Raw genomic sequence first — 16,595 nt, forward strand, 5'->3', positions numbered from 1 at the left:
ACGCTCACAGCACCTGCAAAACAATACACAGGGCACAGTGTCCCAGAGCGACAGAGCAGGTGTCAGGCGTTGGCGCGAACTCAAAGCTGCAAGGCCAGCGGAGGGGTAGCAGCGGCGGGTCAGACGTCCACTCCTCCGCGATGTGACGGGTCAAACGGCACCAAGTGTAACCGGTCGCTTTCTGCGTTGTGCTGGTTAATATATGGTGTGACACAGTGTTACCTCTTGGAGAGAAGCCTCCCTTTATTCTGGTAATAAAACAAACAGAAAACAATACACTGTGTGATCCTGCCCACTCCAGTTCCTCTCTGACAGGAGGTCATACAAAAGGGGTATGCCGCACGCGGCATGCTAGCTTAAAACCTTATACAGGCTCTGTAACACATTTTACACTCACATTTTTCTCATACATACCTGGTAATAAAACAAACAGAAAACAATACACTGTGTGATCCTGCCCACTCCAGTTCCTATACAAACAAAACAAATCGACATTTAAGCTTTAACAGTGAATCCCCAAAATATCTCTCCTGAACCATCAATCCCTTTTAATCATCACATCACAAGTTAGAAACAAACATTGCTGTAGTTATACAAATAAAAATTAAACCCAAAAGGGCAATAAACAATAGGATGTATTGGGATTATAAAATGATTTTAGGATGATGGCACCCACCTCTCTGACAGGAGGTCATACAAAAGGGGGTGGGGAACAGTAGCCTTTGGAATATATAGGGGAGTCAAAAGAAGTAGAAGAAGAAGAAGAAGAAGAAAGGAAGGAGGGGCTATGACCAGTAGTGTAATGCAGTAGTTTGTTGGAGATCCCTCATGTATGGTAACCCTTGAACAGATTTTGTGCCATTATAAAATAAGATAAAGGCTGTCCCGGTTACACTAGGAAATGCAACTTGCTTCTTTTTCCGTCCTGCTCAGTGGACGAACACGCCACCCTCGTCTTCCTCAGCGCGTTCACAGACGCAGGAGGTCAACGATCAGCCCAAACTACTGTCAGGGATCTGGTTGATGATCGTTTCTTCCCCTCGGGTGTCTCAGACAGCGCTTTTGTCATGGGGGGGGGGGGGTTGCAGTCTGACAGTCTAAGTGGACAGGTGATAACCAGTTCAAACAGTTATTACAGGTATCCAGAGGAGGACAGGAGAACAAAGATAAATCCTTATTTTCTGCTTAATTATACAAATAAATCCTTTAAAAAACGTGATTTTCTGGAATTTTTTACGTTGTGTCACACAGTTGAAGTTATGATGAATGATCCATATCCGGAACATTTGTCTGAGTACTTGATGTATAACATCACAACAGTTATTATATATGCTGGAAGAAAAGTTTAGAATTGTAAATGTTTTACAATAAACTTCATTAAAAATGTCCCAAATGTGACACTGCGTTCAAATGAAACTGGAAAGTGTGTGAAAACCCAAAGTTTTCCATTCAAAAGGTATGCTGGGCGGTGTTTAGCATTTATTCTGAAAATCCCAAGAGCGGAAGCAGTTTTTGCGCCGTGTATTGTGGGAGATCCACGTCACGTTCCAGAACCGAGCGTTATCAGTGAAACCAGGATGGCAGACGAGGCCACGCGCAAGGCTGTGTCACAGATCCCACTTCTCAAGACCCACGCGGGCCCGCGGGATCGCGCGCTGTGGCCCCAGCGCCTGAAGGAAGAGTACCAGGCTCTGATTCGGTTCGTGGAGCAAAACAAAGCCGCCGACAACGACTGGTTCCGGCTCGAGTCCAACGCGGACGGCACGCGTTGGACCGGCACGTGCTGGTTCGTGCACGAGCTGCTGCGGTACGAGTTCCGGTTAGAGTTCGACATCCCGGTGACGTACCCGGAAACGGCTCCGGAGCTGGCCATTCCGGAGCTGGACGGGAAGACGGCAAAGATGTACCGGGGCGGCCGGATATGCCTCACCGAACACTTCGCCCCGCTCTGGGCGCGGAACGCGCCGCGCTTCGGGCTCGCGCACCTCATGGCGCTTGGGCTCGGCCCGTGGCTCGCGGTGGAGGTTCCGGACCTAATCAGCAAAGGGCTCGTGGCCCACAAGGAGCGGCCGCGAGAGGCGGCAGAGTGACGTCACAGAGGCTCTTCAAAATAAAACTTCCATTTCCACAGCTGGTGTTTGGGTTCTGTTAACGGACGCTCTGCAGGTCATCCGTGAACCCGAGCCCACAGAACCGAGAAGAAGAAAGTCCAGAAACAAACCACGAAGAAAAGGAGGCACTGAGGAGACTCACCTGTTCCTCTGTGGTTTATTGGCAGACAGGTGATTGTTGCTTTGCGCCACGGCCCAGGCTGGAGTGGATCAGAACCACACCCCCAACCTTCTCCCAAAGCACCACCCACATGTTCCATGGCATGTTCACCAAATAAAAAGATTCCTCAGCACTTTGTTCCAGCTCATCTTCAGGTTCTCCGTTCACATTTCAGGTTCTGTCAGCATCACGGTTCCCACTCACATGTTTAGAACAGTAGGTCCCGATCCAAGTCTGGGTATGTCTCCACCTCCCTACTGTTGTCCTGATCGCACCTGTGACAACAGACGGAGAACAGGTGAGGAACTACAACACCTTTTCTGATGGTTCCTCCCAGGATGCCTCTGGTTGTTTACGGTCAAAACCTTCTGCAGATAAACTTCAATAAACCATTAAGCTTCCAGCACACTTTGGCTCTTTATTGGTGACTATTTAAAGAACATGAGGAACAGGTGAGGGACGAGCTGTCCTAGAACATTAACATCAGGATTTTCTTGAACATGAAACCCATCAGATCCAGCATGTTCCTGTCAGGTTCTCCTGCAGACGTTCTCTGAAGGTCCTCTGTACTCCTGGTGGGAGGAGCTTCAGCTCAGCAGGCGGGGTTTCTGCTCCTTTATTCTGAGAGCTAAACGAGCGCATTAGCCTATGAGAACTCAACCAGTGATGACATCACTTCCTGTTTGTGTTCAACACTTAGTGCAGGTCACATGGTTGCATACATCAGAAATTAAAAATAAAAACTCCCAGTCAGCCCCTCCCTCTAGTATACTTGAATTAACTCCGCCCACTGGCCTCGAGGCCATTCCCCGTTTTCCTGCACGTTGCTGGGGGAGGACTTCCAGTCCCAGTTCTTCAGAGGGACGCTCCACGTGGATCCATAGTTTGCCACGACGTAATCCTGCGTCTCACAGGGAACGCGAACTTTCAGCTCCAGAAGCTCCGCCCAGCAGAGAGAGAAGCGAGGGAAGGTGTACCTGCAGAGACAGTTTGGGACTTTACAGTGGAGGAGACAGAGCAGAAGAGCGAAGACACCTGAGCTGCAGGTGAGCTCGTCGGCTTCGGGACAATCTCACTTAAACTTTCTGCCGCTCTTGGCTTGCGTGCCGCCGTTCCACACCACGTCTCCGTCCTCATAGAAGAAGAAAATGTCCAGTTTGACATCCTGGCTTAGAAATGAAAGCTCCAGGCTGTCTTCCACCTGAAACCCAAAATACAGATTTTTTTCCCCCCGACAGGAAATGACATCACGCTCCTGCATAAACAAACGGAAACCTTTCCAAACTTGTGCTTCAGGCTTAAGCCAGCTTCTCTGAAGGCGCCGACGATGTCCGGCCTGAAGTCTGAGATGAAGATCCCGATGTCCACGTCCTGACTGTAAGAGATGACGCCGCACTGCCGGAACCATCCTGCAGGGAGCAGACACGCAGAGGGTTAGCCTGTTCCCCTCACAGTGGGTGGGGCTCTTTGACCGGTTCTGGTTACCCAGGCAGGTACCACTGCTGATCCAGAAGGGGATGTGGAGCAGACCAAGTGTTTGTGTTGTTACACGAAGCAGAGTCCTGGCTTTCCTTCGGAAGTCCAGCGCCGCCGCAGACGAGTCGTCGGGGTACAGCTGCAGACAGAGCGTCATTCATGGGGGGTCTGTGCAGACGGACACCTTGGCGGCCAGACACAGACCTGCAGGAAGTGGCGAGCTTCGTGGAAGCGGCACTCCAAGAAGCGAGCATCTCTCTGCTGCACCAGAAAGTGGGTGATGTTGCGAGGAACTCGAACATCGAGGCGATCCAGGACCGTAAGGATCAGTTCTGGCCTGGGGGGGCAACAAGCAAACAGCACAGTCACCGACTGGAGGTCGATCCTGGGGGGCTCGGAAAACAGAAGTCACATGGCCAAAACCCCACCTGTCGTACGCTCCAGCATAGCGCCCATAGTCCAGCAGGGAGAAGGGGGCGAAGGTCCGGTCCATGTCGGCCCTGAGGCGCAGCGGGCCGTGCCAGAGGTAGTTCCCGCTGCGCTCGTACAGGAAGACCACCTGAACACATCAGAGCATCAGTGCACACGACGGCCACTTCAGCACGGAACCAAAACCGGAACCAGTACCAGACCAGACCCAGACTAGACACAAGGAGTGCATGGCTCCACCCACATGGATGATGTAACCATCAAGGCGGAACAGGAAGTGGAGCGGGATCTCCTCCCCTGACAGGGTGTCCAGGCTGGAAAGGCGCGGGTCTTTTCCTCGCAGCTCCAGCAGCTCAAAGCCTTTGGTCTGAGCAGCCGCCACAAATTCAGGCTGCAGAACCAAAGACAGACCAGTGTCAGAACCAAACACGTTCCTCTTGAGCTGTAGAACCCAAACTACCACACTTACAGTGCTCTCCCACGAGCTGGCATGCACGCCAAACGCCAACACTGGACGGTCGGTGCAGAGGACACTGCATTGTGGCTCCTGGACCACCCGGTCACGCTGACGCAAAGCATGCTGGGACAGGAGCGAGAGCGCCAAAGTGTCAGCGAGGAACAGCGGCAGGTGGAAATGGTGGGCCAAGGCCAAGAACTTCTTCAGCACCTGCTGTAGAGACGGACGGTTACCATGGTGACCACAGCACGCATCCAAACATCAGCTCTGCACTCAGTTCGGTTCTCAGGTCACTGGACTGACCCAGATGTCCGTTTTCCTCATCTTTCCATGGCAGCTGCTGGTTGTGGTGGAACACCTGAAGCTGCAGGTGAGTTTGCTCTTTGCCTTTGCTAACCTTCGAGTTAAGAGACAGCGGCCTGGCAGAGACGAGCCGACAACAATAACCGGCTTAACGACGTCTGTCGCTTTGGGACATAGTTTCTCTAGAGCGGCAGGACTTGATTAGAAATTCATCCCTTAGTTTTTGGGCTGGACTTTTGATGGGGAAATAAGCCTCTGCCTTTTTTTCATGATCCCTTTCTTTTACATAGTCTCCTGCTAGCTTACAGCCCCTCACCCCCCAGCCTAACATAAGCACTGCAACAGAAACAGCAGCAATGTCGTAGCTATCCAGACGTCCAGTTCTGATCCACATCCCAGCTCAGACCAGGGAAACAAAGACGGTCATGTATCTATTTGTCTGACAGTGGAAGATCAGAAAGGGCCTGAGCGGGGAGACTTTGGCCCCGCCCCTTTCAGCTTCTTGGTCTGAGCTTTTTCTAACAGCTTTTTGTCGTCTGCTGCTGATGATTCACAACGATATGAATAAAAAAAAAATCAGAAATGCTGTTCAAATAATCAATTCTATAAATGTCCTCCGTCATCAGAATAATGCTACATAAACTCGACATCTTCATCACAGTGATGAACCTGCAGCCTGAACAGCTGTTTGTCAGAAACTTCACGATCAACAAGGTTCTCCGTTTGTAAACGCCCGTTCACACCGGGACGAATTTCACGCGCGATATTCGCCGACGTTTTTTTTTTTTTTTTTTTTTTTAACTTGTCCTGTCCAACAGCTAGGCAGGCAGATGAGAGCTGAGGGCCTCTTGTGTTGGACATATTTTACTTTAACAAGAGGGGTTATTAATCTTCAGACAAACCAAAGGTATGCCTGAATAAACCCCTTTTGGAATTGAGGCCAAACTTTATTCATTTCAACCATGATTGAAAACAGGGGGGGGGGGGGGGGGGGTGATAGTGAGAGGGGGGGGTAAGACCATGAAGCAGCATAAAGCAGACTGGTTTACTGGTTGTTTATCATTACGGTATGGTTCAAATGTAGTACAAAAAGGGCGGGGCCCGTCCACACACACACTCAAATGTTATAAACACACCTGCTAGCTGCAAAAAATGTTCACATGTCAACATGTACACAAAACAGATAGTGTTCACGAACGCATACTTATGCCTTAAAACCAACTAGTGTGAAATCTTTCATTCATTCAATCATGCAAACTATTAGTGCCAAGGTGAGCTAACACCTGTGCTCAGGTGAGTGTTTATGTTCTTCTAAAATGGATGGTGGAATGTGAAAAGAAGGAGGAGGAGCGCCCAGCCACCCCCACACCCAGACCCCCGCCACAGCAGCAGCGGCAGCCGGAATCCCCCCAACGCCACACGGGAACAGGCAGGGAACGACCGCCCCCCGGGCGACCAAGACCGCCACCCAGGCCATGGCCAGCAGGACCGCCGCAAGGCCCCCAGAGCCAGAGAGCAGGGAGGCGCGGAGGGAAAGAGAGCGCCGCCCCAGCCCAGCCAGGAGAGCAGCCCCCCCGCCGCGCCGGAAGAGCCCAACGCAGGGCACCACCGGAGAAGGACGCCCACAGCCACAGACGAGCACCCCACCACCACCCAGGAGTTCCGGGCATCGCCCCGCCCCAACCCCAGGTACGAGCCAGGACCCCCCAAGGGAGACCCGCTCCGCACTCCAGGCAGCCACCCACCCGGCCCACGGTTGGTCCAGGGAGGAGCAAGGCAGGGGCCCGCCGCCCCCGCCCAGGAGGGGGGAACCCCGGGGAAAAAAGGGTGGCCCACAAGGGGTGTTATAAATATGGCCCGACCAGGCTCGGCCATGTTGGAAGTTTGGCGGGGCCCAGCGCTCAGGGGCAAGGACCAGGACCCACCCCCCAGGGACACAAACACCCCCGGCTCAGGTGTAATATGAACCCCCCCACCGCGCGGAGAGAGCACCGCCGGGCCCAGGGAGCCGGGACCCAAGGGACACGGCCACCATCGCCAAGGGGCCCGCACCCCCCACCAGGGAAGGGGTAGGGGACAGATGGACCCAGGTCCCACCTTCCTTGCAAAATGTGTGTGCGTGTATGTGTGTATGAGAGGGTGTGTGTGTGCATGTGTGTGTGTTTATGTTGGAATGTAAATATTGAAGGGGGGGGGTGTGTGTACTAAGGAGGGTGCAGTTAAAATTGGCGAGTAGGGCACTAAGGGGACATCTCCTGATTACTCACAGTGATGTCCCCTCACCCTCCCCACCAAGGGGCCCTAAATGTCTAAGGTGCGGATAAAATTGGCGGGTAGGGTGCCAGGAGGACATCTGCTGCTTGCTTGCAGTGATGTCCAAGCACCCCCCCTACCAAGGACCCTTCATGTCTAAGGTGCAAATAAAACCGAAAGAGGGGGGGCCCACTCCATACGGCAACCATAAGAGGGGGGGCCACTGCCAAGTAGCCCCCCCCCCAAGGCGCATCAGGCTAGACCCCCCACCCCCTCACCCTAATATGAGGTTATATGAGGAAGGGGGTAAGTTGGGGACAGCTGGTAGACTGTCCCCCGGTGGTCAAACAGCTGTCCCCCAGCCCCCCCCCCAGCAAAAAGGCCAGGGCCACCCAGCCCAGGGGCCCCACCCCCGGAGGCGCCGACACCCCAGGCCCGGCACCACCCCACACAGAGAGAGAGGAGCCAGAGAGCGCCGCCCCCCCCGGAGCAAGCCCAGGCCCCCACCCCCAGACGCCGGCCCTAGAGGAGCTCTGGTCAGGCCTTGACGGGACCGAGGAGGCCAACCGGCCGAGGCAACCACTGATTGCCTCAGCGGAGACCCCGACCCGTTAGCCCCCCCGACCCGTACCAATAATGGGCCCCCCCTCCCCCCCAGAACGCCCCCCCACAGGACAGGGCCGACAAGCCCCCCACCCCAGACAGACCCCGCAGCCGAAGCGGATGACACCCAGAGCGACCGGGGGCCCCGAGAGGGTTGTCCCGTCCCGTCCCAGAGCCAGGGAAGGGCCGATCCCAGCCCCAGGTGCAGATGGGCAGCCCATCCGGCGCCCTGGGCCCCCCCCCCCCGAGCAGGGCCCCCTGCCAACCCCCCCCAGCGCAGGCAAAGGGACCACCCCCCCAAGCCAAGCCAGACCACCCCCCCACCACGCACCCCCACACCCAAGCCCAGATGACCAGGCAGCGCCCCAGCCCGCCCCACCCAGGCACCGGACCCGCCCTCCCGACCAACGGAGCCCCCGCCAGGCACCGGAGGCTGCGACCCCCACCCCCAAACCACGGCAGAAGGAGCAGCGACGACCAAGCCCCCCACCCCTTAAGTCATGGAGTCAACCACAGGAGACAAGAGAGACTGAATTCTTTCAAAGTTACTTGAACTTTGGGCTGACATTTTTTCCAAGCTGATATGATCAAACAGCAGATTTCTGTGTTGACTTATGTTTATATTTTTCTTGTTTTTCCAATTTATTAAAATAGTTTTTTTGGCAATACAAAGAGTTGTGAAAATGATAGATGCTAATCCTTCTTCTATATCGATGGCACTCATGTCACCAAGCACACAAAGTGACGGTGAGGCAGTGATTGAAACCTTAAGCCAGACTGATAAATCGGCACATACCTGCTGCCAGAGAGCCTGGACAGGCGTGCAGAACCACAGTGCAGATTATTATCACAGTGCTCGCAAATATCTGAGTTACTGAGACCCATCTTGAACATCCTCTGTCCAGTGTAGTAAATTGTGTGAAGAGTTTTCGCCGACGTTTAACGCCTCGTGACTAAACAAAGGGCACCAATGAGAGTGTGCACACCGACGGGAAAAAACGCCACGCGTCAAAGCGTCACTTTTTAAAAAACGCCTCGGGTTCTTTTTTTTTTTTTTTGATGCGTCGCGTCGAAATCTATTTGACCAATGAGAACGGCGTTTTTGCACACGTGTCTGGAGCTTCTGAAGTTACAGTAAAACACCACTTGGGGGCGCTCAAACACAAAACTGCCTTTCTGAGCACACATACCAGCGAAGAAAATAGACGCCAAGTAGCGTCTACACTGCCGCAAAGAAATAAGACGAAGAAGATGCACTCACTGACGGACATTCTTAAATATCCCCGAACCAAGCACCAGTTGGAGCTACTGATGCTTGAAGTATTCATGTTTTCTTTGTATGATTCTGACAAGCGCGTAAATACTTGCTCTCTTCCTCTGAGTGAAAAGCGACTTTAAGAAGCGTAAAGTTGCGCAGGGCCACCTTGTGTACAGGAGTATTTCTGTTTACATTAAGCGCCATCTAATGTCAGGGAATGAAATTGCATGTTCGCTCGGCTCATCGTCAGCGAAAATCGCCTGGGTGTGAACACAAAAAACATGTTGAAAGACGCTGGCGAATAACGGCTGGCGAATATTCGTCCCGGTGTGTACGGGCCTTACAGACTGAAAACATCCCATCATAAACACTAAGCTGCTGGGCTTCGTCACCGTTTGACCATCTGCTGACATCACCATCATCATCATGAAGCACATCTCATGATTCCTGCTGACTAAAGACATGGTGACCTAGAACATGTTCTAGGAAGATGAGGAGCACGAGGAGGATGAAGAGGATGAGGAGGATGAAGAGGATGAGGAGCATGGAGAGGATGAGGAGCATGGAGAGATGAAGATGATGAGGAGCATGGAGAGGATGAGGAGCATGGATAGGATGAGGAGCATGAGGAGGATGAAGATGATGAGGAGCATGAGAAGGATGAGGGGGATGAGGAGGATGAAGAGGATGAAGATGATGAGGAGGATGAGGGGGATGAGGAGGATGTAGATGATGAGGAGCATGAGGAGGATGAAGATGATGAGGAGCATGAAGAGGATGAGGAGCATGAGGAGGATGAAGATGATGAGGAGCATGAGGAGGATGAGGAGGATGAGAAGGTTGAAGATGATGAGGAGCATGAGGAGGATGAGGGGGATGAGGAGCAGCTCTTCCTTTAGGAGAACCAGGTGGTCCTGTTAAATGGCAGCTTCTCTACCAAGCTCCTCCCCATCCAGAACCTCGGTTCTGTTTTTCGTTTACTCTTGAGTTTGGAAACTGACCAGAAAACCTTTAGAGCTGATGGTTCATCAGAAGACCCCTGTGTCTCCCACTACACCACAGCCTGTTCTCTGTTGGAACTGCATTCATGTTTTCCTGAGTGGAGATGTGAGGAGAAGCTCCTGCTTCTATGTGACTGTGCCCCTCCCCCTTCAGGTGATGAGGTCACAGGTACCGACTCACCCATTGTACAGCGCGGTTGGTCAGGTGATGCACCGGGCTCAGTAACGGCCCCCCCTGCTGCTGTGGACCAAAGCACGAGAAAAACGGGTCAATGCCGACATGGGACCCACAATAACAACATTAACACACACAGCTACACACAGTGGGCGTGTCTGAGATGACCCAAGCGGACGCTGCCCAGATCAACTGGTGCGCGGTGCATGCTGGGTAGTTTTTTGCTCTAACGTCACAAATCAATCAATCATTGGAAATTTATTATTACACTCACTGCGAGACACCATGATGACTACAAAACAATGCATTGTGGGAAAAGGGGTTCTGACAGTAGTTTGATGCAGAACAGAAACGGTGGCGAACAATAAAGGAAATCTGAGTATTTTATAACTTTCTGCAAAAAATGAATCACTGATGAAAAAATAAACAAGAACAATTAAAAATATAAATAAAAAGATATAAAAGAAAAATGCAAATATAAGATCATGAAAATTAAAATACTTTCTGATAAAAAAAGATAGGTTGCATATTAAAATGAATGTAAAATGCATAACAGCACAGATCAAACTAAGGGGGAGTGGCTTATTCAAATTCAACCGAATGTTAAGACTTCCAGTTGTCCTTCAGCTTAGCTGCTTTTCCCGGCCCCACCTGGTCTCGCCACCATCCAGGTGAGCCGCTGGTTTATCTCAAACACGCCTCATAAAAAATGGCCCCTCCCCCCTTGTTCGATTTTATAAGTAAAAAAACTAATGTTGGAATAGGCGCCAGGGCTTTAACTCGAGGGGGCTGCAGGACTAAATTCAGCCAAACTGTGGTGTCAATCAGAGGCACACAGTTATGGAATACGCTGCCACAGCACATTAGGAACTGGGAAAACTGCCCCACCTCCCAAACAGCTCTGAAACGACGGCTGAAAACAAACCAGTCCTGCAGACATTAGTTATTGTGGTTTTCTGTGACTTTCTTGGACTTTTTTAGACTTGCTTTTTGTTGTTATAACCTTTGTAAATATTTTTACCTCTAATATTGTGCTATTTTATTGTGCTGTAAATGTAATTGTTGAACTTTATATCCTGCCCTAGGACAACGGATGAAATTTAGCTCCTGTGCTAATTCTGGCATGTTTCTGTTAAAGCAGCTGCTGAAACATTGTTTAATATGCATTGTCCTAATTCAAATAAATACATAAAAATAAATAAACACTTGGAGTCTCTAACATTCAATGGAAAAAAGTCTGGTCTTTCCCACAAAAATTCTTCTTAACAAACAAAGTCAAAGCAATCTTATTTAAACTAATACACAGATTTTACCCATCAAAACATTCTTTCATTTTCTTAACCGTTTTTCCCTTTCGGGGTCACAGGGCTGCTGGAGCCTATCCCGGCCACTTGTGGGCCAAGGCAGGGGACGTCCTGGACAGGTCTCCAGTCTGTCGCCGGGTATCAAAACATTACTTAACTAAATGTAAAGCTGACATAAACAGCAGCTGTACTTTCTGCCAGAAACCACCTGAAACCTGCTCCCATTTATTCTGCTCTGTGAATTCACATTCAAATTTTGGAAAAACTTTGACAAATTTATCTCCGACTCTATTTTTGCTGATTTACAGCTCTAATATAAAAACGTCATATTTGGTTTTCATAGTTTTAACTCAAAGATCGTGATGTTTTCTTTTTTTATTAAGATGTTGTTATTAATGGCTAAATTTCATATTCACAAAAGTAAACTTTCTAATAAAAAATCCTGATTTCTTTGTGTTCAAACTGGAACTGCAGCAATATATACAAAAAATACAAAGGCTCAAAAAACGATTAACATCTGTAAATATTTTGGACTAATGACTTATGTTTACTCTTGCGTTTCCATTTGTCTACGTTTATTTTTTTATTTTTAGTTTTTTCTCCTGTGAATGTTCTTAATAATTAGGATTTTCTTAAGGTTATAACAAGTTTATTCTGTTTTCAGAACCGTATTGTACATTATATTTGTATAAACACTGCAGTTTGTGTTCTTTTTAGTCTCCAATATTTCATTAAAAAAATAAAAAAATCTTTATTGAAGATTTACAGGATCATAGTACAAAATCACGTCAACTTTAAAGGACACAGGTAGAAAAATAAGTAACAAAATATGTCAGTGGAACATAAAGAACAAAGGAAAATGAAGATTATAAAGTAGAGCAATAAGTTACTATTCTGTATATTTAAAACATTCCAGGGTGTCAAAGGTTCTTATAGCTTTGGGGTTAGAAGAAGATTTTATTGTTCCGGTAAATTGGTTTAACTCAATAATAGAAAGTTTAAATAAGGCTTTTTCTTTTAGAAAATTTGCATTTATGAATATTAAATTTGGCTAGTATTATTAAAAGGTTAATTAAATAGTCTTCCCTTATTAGTGATTTTTTTTAACATTATAAAAACCAAATAATATGTCTTTGTATACCAGATCAATTTTTTTATACATTTTACATTGAACAAAAGAGGAAAAGTCTTTCCAAAAAGATGTTGTTTGTGGTCATTTCCAGAATAGATGTGATTGTTTCAGTGTCTCATTTACAGAAGGAGCAGTTTCTATTGAACTCTATATACAGTGAGGATTTGGCTGGGTGGCAAAATTAAAAGAAATAAACACTTGGAGTAATAAGATAATCAAATCCATCCAATTCCCACTAAAACTGTAGCTCAGCAAATAATGCTGCAACAACATTCTTCAGAAATGAGGCCTCTCTATGTAGAAGGAAAATGTTTGGGAGACAAGAAACTAACAAACACTTTTTTCCTAGAGATTTGAAATAATTCACATTAACCTTCCCCTTAAAAAGAAAATATATGTAGCAGAATGACAGCACCACAGAAGCTAAAAGGATACGAACATTATATCTATCATATCCTGTCCCTCACAAAGCTAAAGAAGTGACCATTAAAATATTAAATGATAGTTATTATTCCAATCCTTTTTTACATTCTGGCTTTAACTGCGATCTTTGTGTCTTTTGTGGAAATGATGTAGAAACTGTGGAACATCTTTTCTTTGAATGTTTTCATGTAAAAGAGTTTTGGTCTTCTTTTCATAATTGGCTCAAATCCAAAAATATCATTATTAATCCTTTAAATTGGAATACAATTAAAATTTGATTACAATTAATTCACAAAAATCTGGACTTTCTGATTAATTCACTGATTGTAATTTCAAAGCATTTTATTCATACTTGTAAATTCTTAAAGGTGAAACCTCACATTATTGGATGACTCAACCGTCTCAAACTATTTTCTAAATCTTTACATTACATCAATCATAAGAATGCCCAGACAAAATGTATTTGATCTATTTGAACCTTTGTAATAGACCCTTATTTTTATAGATTTTTTAAAGTTATATTTGTTTTCATGTTACTTTTCTTTTTTTGTCTACCTTTATCCCAGCATTAATATTGTTGTCATTGACAGACATGCCGTGATTGTTTGTTGAATATTTGCTTCAATAAAAAAATAATAATAAAAACACTTGGAGTCTCACCTTGGTGACGTACTTCCGGTAGTAATGCAGCTGGAACAGCAGGAACACGCAGCTGCTAACGATGAGCAGCGACAACACCGCCGTCCGGTTCACGCGAGGCATCCGGTCACGCGGGCCGCTTTGCCTCTGGTCATACCTCGTGGGCAGAGCCGTGCGCGCGAGGGCCTGTGGCCGAAGACTTTAGAACGAAGCGGGAAGAGCTGAAGCGACCCCGAACCCCGCCATCTTTATGGAGCAACGACAAGTGGTCACTCCCACTTCCGGTTATCCTTTCCACAATAAAGCGTCACGTCCATCTGCAGTAATCCCATTTAATCCCACAGAGAGATGCAGGCCGTAATCTGAACTCTGGTCAATCTCTACAGCGTCACACTCTTTCCGATTTCAAGCAATAAAAACAAAGTAAATAAAAATACACATCAGGTCTGTTTCAGACATGAATGCATCCATTGAACATATCAGCGATTCCATCGTCTTGACATTCTAACGGCTCCTCATCCTAAACAGACATTTGGGACACAAAGACCGACCTCTGACCTCTGTCCCCTGTCTCAGGTACGGACCTCACTATCCTCCAAGTCCTTCAGTCCATCCAGGTCCAGAGGACAGTGACATTGAAGGCATCACTATTACAGTGCAAAACACACATCAAAGTATAATAGAAAAATGTCTATATGTACAAAGTGAACCAAGAAAGTGTACAAATATATAAAATGTCCGTAATTGTGTGCAGATAGAAACATGATAGATGTGCAAAAACAACATGGAGGCGGGGAAGTGGGTTAGGGTTAAGTCTCAGTCTGTGATCGGTTAGAGAGGAAGTCATTCATCCTGTGTGTGGGTGGGGGGGGGGGGGGGGGGGGGGCACAGAGTCTGTCTGGGACCATAAAGCTTCTCTTTAGGGAGAATACGAGGCACATCTGGGGTTTCAGGGCTGAAGCCTCTCAGAGATGAGACTGAACCTGAATGAGTCTAAGTCTGCAGCAGCGGTCCGAGTCCTTCAATGCAGAAAGACCCATTGGGTCCAGTTTCTCACTGACCAGAACCCAGTGAGAACCGCATTGCTGTTACCGGTTAGAAAATACCCTTATTTATGTTTTTGTGACCATCAACTGTAGCTGTTAAATATTTTCAATCATTGAATTCAAAGTGTTGTTTTTTTCCAGACATAATAATTTTAACTTCTTGTACTTTTAACAGCAGCACAAATCATGTCTTTTCAAAATAAAGTACAGCACATACCAGTGGCGATTTCTTTAAGACTGCAAGGGAAGCGCGGCTACAAAATGAATGGTCAAATATGTACTGTTGTATTGTATTGACATTTTATTGACTAAAAATGCGTTAGAAAACGTTCATCTCAAAGACGAGTTCCTTCAGAATCAGTTACATTGAGCAGGTCGGCTGACTCGGTTTCCTTCTCATACAGCGTCACAGTGCATTACCACAAAAAACTCTACGTAAACTACAGTCTGTTCAGAACTCAGCTGCCAGAATTATCTCTCAAACACCTTCCATCCAACACATCACACCTGTTCTGCAGCAGCTCCATTGGCTACCGATCACACACAGGATTACATACAAAATACTTCTCCTGACCTTTAAATCCATCCACAACCTTGCTCCATCATATCTATCAGATCTTGTTCATGTGGCCGTTCCCACCCGTACCCTCAGATCCTCCTCCTCCCTTCATCTGGATGTCCCCACTGCTCGCCTTGTCACTATGGGGGGCAGAGCATTCAGCTGCTCTGCCCCCCGGCTCTGGAAGTCTCTACCTCCGGACCTCAGAAACATTGGGTCTCTCTCACAATTCACCAAAAAACTAAAAACTCATCTTTTCCAACTTGCCTATTCCCCCTGATAACTTCCTCTTTCTGGCCTATTTATATGTATATTTTATTGTGCATTCGATTGCTTTTATTTTATTTTCACTTTTATGTACGGCGACCTTGGGATCCTTGAAAGGCGCCTAACAAATAAAATGTATTATTATTATTATTTCCCTATTGAAGCCCAGCGTCCATTGACTTCAATGGGGCTGCTTTGAACGTTTTTTTTCATTAGATTGGATAAACGCTGCGATTATGTCCCGCCCACGGACGCTCAGCGTCTCTGGGGGTGAATGGGGAGTGGGCTGGCCCGGACTCCGAGCTTCTGCGTGATGATTGGAGGGTCTGCAGAAAGACTGCATCTCCTTTTGACTGACAGCGATTCTGTCCTATGAGGAATCACTGAAGCTGTTCTCAGTCCCATCGCGGATTTCTCAAGTTCAGTCGAAAGAAAAACTGCTGCAACCAATTTCTTTGATGTTTGCTTGGAGAAATTGCTTGATTTTCATCATACATTTAACACAATTATACACAACATTCCTGGTTTCAGTTTTACAGAGTTTAATTTTTTTTTCACAGACCATTGTCTTGACAAGGAACGTAGGGCAGAATTTACTTTTAAATAAATAGACAATTTTATGATGTAGGCTGAACATGAGTTTCACCTCTCTGACCGACCTGTAGCCGCCACTGCCACATCCTGTGTTGGACCAGATCCTGCTGCTTCAGACCAGATCCTGCTGCTTCAGACCAGATCCTGTGTCAGACCAGATCCTGCTGCTTCAGACCAGATCCTGCTGCTTCAGACCAGATCCTGCTGCTTTAGACCAGATCCTGCTACTTTAGACCAGATCCTGCTGATTCAGACCAGATCCTGTGTCAGACAAGATCCTGCTGCTTCAGACCAGATCCTGTGTCAGACCAGATCCTGCCGCTTCAGACCAGATCCTGCTACTTTAGACCAGATCCTGCTGCTTCAGACCAGATCCTGCTGCTTCAGACCAGATCCTGCTGCTTC

The 16,595-nt window shown here is 47.7% G+C and overlaps 2 protein-coding genes across 9 annotated transcripts; one reads left to right on the forward strand and one right to left on the reverse strand.

Moving 5' to 3' along the window:
• Nucleotides 1–1,513: 1,513 nt before the first annotated feature.
• On the forward strand, nt 1,514–2,679 carry ufc1 (ubiquitin-fold modifier conjugating enzyme 1). Its single transcript, XM_011492252.3, has one exon. It carries the CDS (start codon nt 1,578–1,580, stop codon nt 2,088–2,090), a length of 513 nt encoding a protein of 170 aa, XP_011490554.1. The 5' UTR covers nt 1,514–1,577; the 3' UTR covers nt 2,091–2,679.
• On the reverse strand, nt 2,664–14,005 carry fktn (fukutin). 8 transcript variants are annotated; one of them, XR_002874298.1, is made up of 10 exons: nt 13,746–14,005; nt 10,233–10,292; nt 4,646–4,846; nt 4,375–4,567; nt 4,176–4,306; nt 3,952–4,084; nt 3,757–3,886; nt 3,547–3,680; nt 3,348–3,472; nt 2,664–3,248 (listed from the first exon to the last, which is right to left on the reverse strand). XR_002874298.1 is itself a non-coding variant. In XM_023960838.1 (10 exons), exons 1-10 carry the CDS (start codon nt 13,845–13,847, stop codon nt 3,035–3,037), a joined length of 1,407 nt encoding a protein of 468 aa, XP_023816606.1. In that variant the 5' UTR covers nt 13,848–14,004; the 3' UTR covers nt 2,670–3,034. The 8 variants fall into 8 exon arrangements, 7 of the variants coding, with proteins under 7 accessions (XP_023816606.1, XP_023816604.1, XP_023816605.1 ...); XM_023960838.1 differs by having other exon boundaries at nt 2,670–3,248; nt 4,385–4,567; nt 4,646–4,843; nt 10,233–10,289; nt 13,746–14,004; XM_023960836.1 differs by having other exon boundaries at nt 2,670–3,248; nt 4,385–4,567; nt 10,233–10,289; nt 13,746–14,004.
• Between the last annotated feature and the right edge of the window lie 2,590 nt (nt 14,006–16,595).

This window comes from Oryzias latipes, chromosome 12 (assembly GCF_002234675.1).
Source record: "Oryzias latipes chromosome 12, ASM223467v1".
NCBI lineage: Eukaryota > Metazoa > Chordata > Actinopteri > Beloniformes > Adrianichthyidae > Oryzias > Oryzias latipes.